At 36.8% G+C, this 8,487-nt stretch overlaps 1 protein-coding gene across 1 annotated transcript; it reads right to left on the reverse strand.

Moving 5' to 3' along the window:
* Positions 1-354: 354 nt before the first annotated feature.
* Positions 355-7,840, reverse strand: LOC124898636 (protein ACCELERATED CELL DEATH 6-like). Its single transcript, XM_047412280.1, has 6 exons — positions 7,217-7,840; positions 6,919-7,079; positions 5,815-6,222; positions 2,172-2,313; positions 1,460-1,873; positions 355-962 (listed from the first exon to the last, which is right to left on the reverse strand). The coding sequence occupies exons 1-6, from the start codon at positions 7,797-7,799 to the stop codon at positions 403-405; spliced, it is 2,268 nt and encodes a 755-aa protein (XP_047268236.1). The 5' UTR covers positions 7,800-7,840; the 3' UTR covers positions 355-402.
* Positions 7,841-8,487: the final 647 nt, after the last annotated feature.

Raw genomic sequence — 8,487 nt, forward strand, 5'->3', positions numbered from 1 at the left:
ATCCAATCAAGGTGGAGGGACTAATTATTCCAGTACCTTTATGTATATTGGTTTGCAGCTTAGGTACTTACCAATATGATTTGGAGACTAAATGTCAAATTCGGCAAGTGCTTTGATGTCTAACATATGATAGAGATTAAGATGAATAAATATTTTATCAAGTATATTCTCTCATGAAAGAATTTTTTTCTTTTTGTATATAATTTGAAAGCTTGATGTCAGACATACGTGCAACGCACGTATCCTATACTAGTAACTAAAATAACATGTAATGGACTAAAAAACCATGTCTGTCATATGTAATTCAAGGGATTGAGTAAAAACTGAAATACGTAGTTCAATTATACATTTGGAAGAAATAAGTACAAGTAGTAGCTAGCATTCATGTCTCTCTTACACTCATCAAATGATAACAAAGAAGAACAATAAAATAGAGAGGCAACCTATGAAACAGACAGTAACGGCAAAACCAAGTGAATGTGATAAAGTAGCGAACATACCAGTTGTGAATGCAATTATAACTGCTAACATTGACAAGCACAGAAAAATAATTGCGCGATTACAAGGCTTCTCTATATGTTTATGTTGAAGCTTTGTACTTACATTTTCCATGACAAAGTAGATGAATATGGGAACATCTGAGCATGTGAAGGCAATGGCATCAGAAACAACAAATGCACGAAATGCTGTTTTCCTTGTTAGAATCGCCATCCCTTTATTAGAGCTATCGGGGTTGCTCTCAAAACCTCCTGGCAATGTGATACCAGCGGCGAAAGTGACTGTCATTATCAAAGTGTCCACAACAATATGGATTTGAGATACTTTCATAATACTTTCGACTTCTGTTTGATCTGCCTTTTCAGCTTTATCGTGATCATTTTCCCTCAGTCGCATTTTGACTCCTGTTCCCGTTTCTGCATTTGGATTCTGCATGTACTCGTACTTCCGCTTTACCTCAAAGTCTCATTTTCCAAATCGGCCAATGCTACACAAATCCTCCATCAATTTCTCCTATTTTCATCAATAGTACAGTTTATATTGAGTCATTATTATTCTACTCTTGCAACCACAAAATAACTTCAGTAGTTATCTGAAAATTTGTGGAACTAATTGTATTTGGACTAAAAGCTGAAGATAATTAGCATATAGTACGGAGGCATTTGAACTTGAAAAGGAGTATTTGGAGTTTTTTGGAACTACTTGTATTTGGACAAAAAGCTTAAGATTTGAGAGTGAACGTGAACGACTCTTTCACTTGACAAAATCCGTAAACTAGTATTTCAATATTTCACCAGCATATACTCAAGCGCAACCAGTATTTGAAAAACAAATGTGTGGCCGCTTACCTTCTTTGTTATCTCTGTGCATGATAATGCAATATGAAGTGGAGTCTGGTTTTCTTTGATAATTCACATCTTCTTTGCTCTAGTATGGTTTATTAATTCAGGCACATGGTTACCAGAGACAGCAAGCAAATAAAGAGGAGTGTTGCCGTCACGATCTGGCTCATCAACAAGGCTGTCGCACTTATCAGAGTCTAATAAGGAGCAGACTACCTTGTCTTGAGTGTTCAATACGGAAACATGAAGAGCATTTTGATTGTTTCTGTTAAGCATATCGCGACAATCAGGGCGGTGATTTAATAGCTTATTTATCATGCTTACGTCGCCTTCACTGGCTGCAATGTGAATCGCTTTCGTCCAATCATTTTCATTGCCTGCCAGAAGGTACACTAAGGATGTTTTCCATGCCAGCATATCAGAAACTACGGCTTCCACTCCTAATTTAACAGCATAGTGCAGTGAATTCCAACCCCATAAGTCAGGTTCCTCGCATAAAGGCTTATTCCATCGCCATAGTGATCTAATGCAATCTTGATGCGTCAACGGTCAACACGATAAATGTGCAAATAAAGTGTTAGATCATATCTCAAATATAGTTGCACAACAGGCATTACGAAACCATCAACAGAAATTGCAGATAAATATTTTTTAGAGTGGTTGCATAACAAGTGATCTGAATGCTACATAAGTTGATTATAAGTTGATGCGGCTAATGAGAGGATCCTATTGAGATTATCTACATGATAATCCAAATCTATGTGGACGATGTTAATTATGGGAAAGTCAACTGAAGTTAGATACTGATACAGCAAATAACAAAAATTATACCTTCATGTTCATGAATTACTACTGCATGCAGCGGCGTTCTATTAGATGGACCTGCAGAATAAGTTGCTTTCTTGCAGTACTCCAAGATATTAATCAAAGCATCATGAAAACCATATTCAGCCGCCAAATATAGTGGTGTCTCCTGCGCATGGTTAGGCAGAAATTCAAATTCAGGATCTTCTTTCACCAAGAGCTAAACCACATCTAGATGTTGGCTCTGCACGGCCTTGTGCAGGGCTGTATCTCCACTAGCATCAGTCATCATCATGACATGCAAGTAGGATCTCCACTAGGATCTTCTATGCGTGCAAGAGTGGTTTCATTTTTCTTATTTTGACAGAATAACACTGCCGGAGTAATCTTAAGGACTTCTCTCATGAAATGGGAGCGGCCATAGAGGGCTGTGACATGGAGGACCGTGTTTCCCTTTGGAGTGACTTGGTAGCCGTTTTCTTCATCCCTTTTCAAATGATCAGCAAGTAGAAAATTGGCATCTCCGATATTGCCTCTCATCGCAGCATTATACAAGGTCGGATCCATTCCTTATGATTTGGTGATTTATCCAAAATCCCCCAATGATAATCCTGTGAGTCCTTTGCTTTCTCTGATGAAACATTATTATAAAGGAAAAACTAATTAGATTCTTGAGGAATCTCAAAGAAGAAAGGGATCTGGTGCTTGCCTTGACCACAAGAAAGGGATTTAGATGTTTCCGTATTTCGCTTTCATGTCAAAATTGCAGGTGCTGAGTTTAGCAAGGGTTTTTTTGATGAGAAGTGTAAAGAAACATACTAGAATTAAAGCTCTAATCGTATTGGAGAGCCAGTGGTATATTTGATTTGAGACAGAAAAACTCCGATTGCACATCATATAGCTTACTCTAAAATAAGGTATCTTTAATAATGAAAACATTATACAAGATGAATTCATATTAATTTTGAAACAAGATGTTGATGACATGTCTATCACTCAAGAACATTATAAAAAAGATTGAAGATTAGAGCTTCTTAAGTACCAAAGTGAATGTCAATTCTCCAAAAGAAAAGATTGCAATGTAAAGCATCGTAGCTATGTGTAGGGTCAGGGGGAGAGGACCAGACCACAGGGGTCTATGAGTAAGAAAGTGTGTATAATACTACGTTAAAAAGAGTTTTTCTTGCGAAGAAGATTGTGATTCTTCTGTCGAAATAAAGATAAATAGTTTGATTTGATATTTTCAAAGAATCGACTAAGGAAATCTTATTTTTCATATATCGAAAACAAGAAATATTCATATGTTAGTTAAACCAAAATTTGGATTGTACAAATTTGGATCCATTTTCTTTTCATTTTTTCCTTTTTGTTTTGGATTTTGGTATTTATAAATATTTCAAATTATGATCTTGTGTGTCCTTTATTATATTATCATCGAAATATTCCTGACATGGGAAAAATTTCTGTCATGTGACCTCCAGGTCACGGGTTCAACTCTTGGAAACAGCTTCTTGTAGAAATGTAAGTTGAGGTTGCGTAAAATAGATCCTTGCGCTCGGGTCCTTCCCCGGACCCTGCACATAGCGGAAGTTTAGTACACCAGGCTTCCCTTTTTATTTTTTAGAAATATTCTGTACACCACACAAACATTTTCCTTTGATAAAAAAGAAAAGCAAAGGTATTTAATTTGTTCTTTGCTTTAATTGGAAACAAGGAGTTTGTTTAACTTTTTTCACAAGGCCATCAATAAATGGTACCAGTAAACTCTGTCTATCAATGCTAGAACAGATGAGAAGAAATCACCCTAACATTTAGCTTCTAGTGAAAATTGAACCCGAGACTTCATAGGGCACAACAAATTTCATTGAACACTAGGCAACACCTTTGGATGCTCCTAGGTGACATCTTTGAATTAATACTATAATTGTTTCTTTCATCCAGAGAAAGTAATCCTGCTTGCGATGTTAGTTGTGGTGGAATCACACGTAGAATCGGAGGGTAATGATCATGAGGACAGAGCTAGTCGAGATGAAAAATTAGTCGAAAACATTATGAAGGCAGCTCAAATGCATTTAGTTGTGGCAACTATCTATTAACGAAATACTAATATTAACCATTATATAGAAAAAAAATAATAATATTAGAGTGCTCTTCTTGATGAATCTCCAAAATACAAAACTAAGTACAACTTTTTGCCTTTGACCCAAAGAAAGGCATTTGTTACCTAAACTTTGCCTTCATCAAAAGAAAGGGATAATTTCTTATTTGGGTTTTATGTTTTATAATTTCATTTGAGATAAGCATCTGGTACCTCCTGAACTATGACCAAAGTTGCTACGACATATCCCAACTTCATAGGGGTCCTATTACCCCTGAAATCAATTCAAGTGTATTTTTGTCACCTTTTTGTGCTGAGGTGGAACCTTTATTACATAAAATAGGGGTCACGTCAAAGGTTCCATGTCAGATAAAAAGGTTGACAAAAGGTATCACGTCAGCTAAAAAAGTTGACAAAAATACACTAAAATTTAGTTCGGGGGTAATACAACACCTGTGAAGTTGGAGTGTGTTGTAGCAAATTCGGTCATAGTTCAGGAGGGTACTAGATGCTTTACTCATTTCATTTCATGAAACCACTATCTTGTAAGGCTATAGTTTGTCAGTATGAACATCTCCACCATTATTTTCTATGAAGTAGAAAACCTTACTCCTAGGCAAGATTTTATGTTATGTCGAAAATAATTTCTATAATTATCTATTACTCTCTTGTTCTTAGATTATTATAGTATTCTGTTATAGTTACTGTTCCTTTTTTTAACACTGCTTTGTCATGCTCTCTATGCCCTTGGAGTAACTACTAAAGTTGTTGCCATGTGACTCCAACAGCCTCTGGCAAAACCACGACGTAAGGCTACATACAATACACCGTGCTGCTTTGAATTGTTTTTCCTTGCATTGAAGGTCCATCAAAATTTGGAAACCTCTTTGCCTCCCAATGTAGGGGTATATTGTTTTCGTTGTACCATGAATTATTTAGTGAAGGTACATTGGTTCTATAGCATTGTCGGTGACAAAAAATGATTTACCGCGACCACTTACACTTTTAATAGAAGAAAATGATCTTACATAGATGTTATTGTCAAGAAAGGACCTTTTGCCTAACTCAACCTCAAAAGATAGCTCAAGAGGTGAGCGTTACCCAAGTCCATATAAGCAAACCACTAGACCATTCCTCAACCAATGTGGGACTTTTACCCACTCTAACAGTTATGTCTTGTGATAAAGGATGTATAACAAAAATAACATGTAATGGACTAAAAAGCCATATCTGTCGTATGTAATTCAAGGCATTGGGTAAAAACTGAAATATGTAGTTGAATTATATATATGCAACCAATAATTACAAGTAGTAGCTAGCATTCATGTCTCTCTACTGGCTTATATTCTTCATCTTACTCTACAGACAACCGTAAATAACAACCAAGAAGTACAATAAAATAGAGAGGCAACCTATGAAAAGACAGTAACGGCAAGACCAAGTGAATGTGATAAAGTAGCAAACATACCCGTTGCAAATGCAATTACAACTGCTAACATTGACAAGCACAGAAAAATACATGCGAGATCACAAAGACTGTATAAGTTTTTTATTATAAGTTCCTCTACTTACATTTTCCATGAGGAAGCAGATGAATATGGCAACAGCTGAGCATGTGAAGGCAATGGCATCGGAAACAACAAATGCACGAAATACTGTTTTCCTTGTTAGAATTGCCATCCCTTGATTAGAGCTATTGGTGTTGCTCTCAAAACCTCCTGGCAATGTGATGCTTGCGGCGAAAGTGACTGTCATTATCAAAGTGACCACAACAATATGGATTTGAGCTATCTTCATAATACTTTCGATTTCTGCTTGATCTTTCTTTTTAGCTTTATCTTGATCATCTTCCCTCAGTTGCATTTTGACTCCTGTTCCCGTTTCTGCATTTGGATTGGACATGTACTCTAACTTCCGCTTTACCTCAAAGTCACGTTTTCCAACTCGGCCAATGCTACACAAATCCACCACCAATTTCTCCTATTTTCATCAATAGTAAAGTTTATATTGAGTCGTTCTTTTTCTACTCTTGCAAGGACAAAATAACTTCAGTAGTTATTTGAAAATACTATCAAATAGTATCGAACATAATATTTCAGATAATTAGCATATAGTACAGAGGCATTTGATCTTGTAAAGGAGTATTTGAAGTTTTGTGGAACTACTTGTGATTGGACAAAAAGATGAAGATTTGAGAGTGAACGCGAACCACTCTTTCCCTCGACATAATCCGTGAACTAGTATTTCAATATTTAATCAGCATATACTCAAGCACAACCAGTATTTCAAAAACAAATCTGCGGCCGCTTGCGTTCTTTGTTGTCACTGTGCGTCATGCACATATCAAGTGGAGTCTGGTTTTCTTTGTTAAATGACATCATCTTTGCTCTAGGATGGTTTATTAATTCAGGTAAATGGTTACCAGTGGCAGCAAGCAAATGGAGAGGAGTGTTGCCGTCGCTATCTGGCTCATCAACTAGGCAGTTGCACTTATCAGAGTTTAATAAGAAGTGGACTATATTGTCTTGATTGTTAAATACGGCAACATGAAGAGCATTTTGATCATTTCTGTTAAGCATATCCCAACAATCAGGGAACTTATTTAATAGCTTATTTATCATGTATACGTAACCTTCACTGGCTGCAATGTGAATTGCTGTCGTCCAGTCATTTTCACTGCCAGCCAGAAGGTACACTAAAGATTTTTTTCCAACCCAGCATATCAGAAACTACATCCCCCAATCCTAATTTAACTGCATAGTGCAGTGAATTCCAACCCCATAAGTCAGGTTCCTCGCATAAAGGCTTATTCCATCGCCATAGTGATCTAATGCAATCTGGATGTGTCAACACGATAAGGGTTAGATCTTCTCGCCAATATAGTTGCACAACAGACCTTACGAAAACATCAACACATTATGGGAAAGTCAACTGAAGTTAGATACTGATACAACAAATAACAAAAACTATGTACCTCTATGTTCCTGAATTACTGCTGCATGCAGCGGCGTTCTATTAGATGGACCTGCAGCATGAGTTGGTTTCTTGCAGGATTCCAAGATGTTAATCAAAGCATCATGAAAACCAGATTCAGCCTCCAGATACAATGGCGTCTCTTGTGCATGGTTAGGCGGAAATTCGAATTCAGAATCTTCTTTCACAAAGAGCTTAACCACATCTAGATGTTGGCTCCTCATGGCCTTGTGCAGCGCTGTATCTCCACTAGCATCTGTCATACTCGTAAGCTTCTCCTTAGTATTATGATCTCTTAAACATGCAAGTAGCACAAGTGCTACTTCAGTATGCCCTTCATTATCTACTATATGAAGTGCAGTTTCATTTTTCTTGTTTTGACAGCATAATAATGCCGGAGTAATCTTTAGGACTTCTCTCGCGAAATCGGAGTGGCCATAGAGGGTAGCGACATGAAGGACCGTGTTGCCCTTCGGAGTGACTTGGTATCCATTTTCTTCATCTCTTTTCAGATGATCAGCTAGTAGAAAATTGGCATCTCCGATATTGGCTCTCATCGCAGAATTACACAAGGTCGAATCCATTGCTTTTGATTTGGTGGTTTAACCAAAATCTCCCAATGATAATCCCGTGAGTCCTTTGCTTTCTCTCGATGGAACATTATTATATAGGAAAAACTAATGAGATTCTTAATGAATCCCAAAGAAGAAAGGGATCTGGTTTTTGCCTTGATCACAAGAAAGGGATTTTGATGTTTTCATATTTCGCTTTCATGTCAAAACAACCCACTCCGATCGCACATCATATACCTTACTCTAAAGTAAAGAATATTGAAAAAATGAAATTAAAAACCATGACCATATTTTACAATAAGATTGAAACAAGATGTTGATGACATATCTATCACTCAAGAGCACTATACAAAAAGATTGAAGAACTGCAAGCCAGTGAACAAGTCAAGGTTGTAACATAGACATGAGTCTCTATGTAAGTTATGTAGAAAGTTTCAGATCACAAGGTCCATTCGTTCACCAAAGAAAAGTTACTTCTTAGTAACACGCAGTATTATCTATAGTAGCTTGCTCTTGTAGCATCTTTATCAACTTCCAACACAAAAATGTATGACTAACACATAAGGCAGCTGCGACATGCTCGACTTTACAAGTTAAGAAAGGAACCAAAAAAAGAAAAAGAGAAAAATAAGAGATTATTATCATAGGTTGCTTCTTAAGCACCAAAGTGAGTGTCATTTCTCCAAAAGAAAAGGCAAAG

Source organism: Capsicum annuum, chromosome 5, assembly GCF_002878395.1.
Source record: "Capsicum annuum cultivar UCD-10X-F1 chromosome 5, UCD10Xv1.1, whole genome shotgun sequence".
NCBI classification, from domain to species: domain Eukaryota; kingdom Viridiplantae; phylum Streptophyta; class Magnoliopsida; order Solanales; family Solanaceae; genus Capsicum; species Capsicum annuum.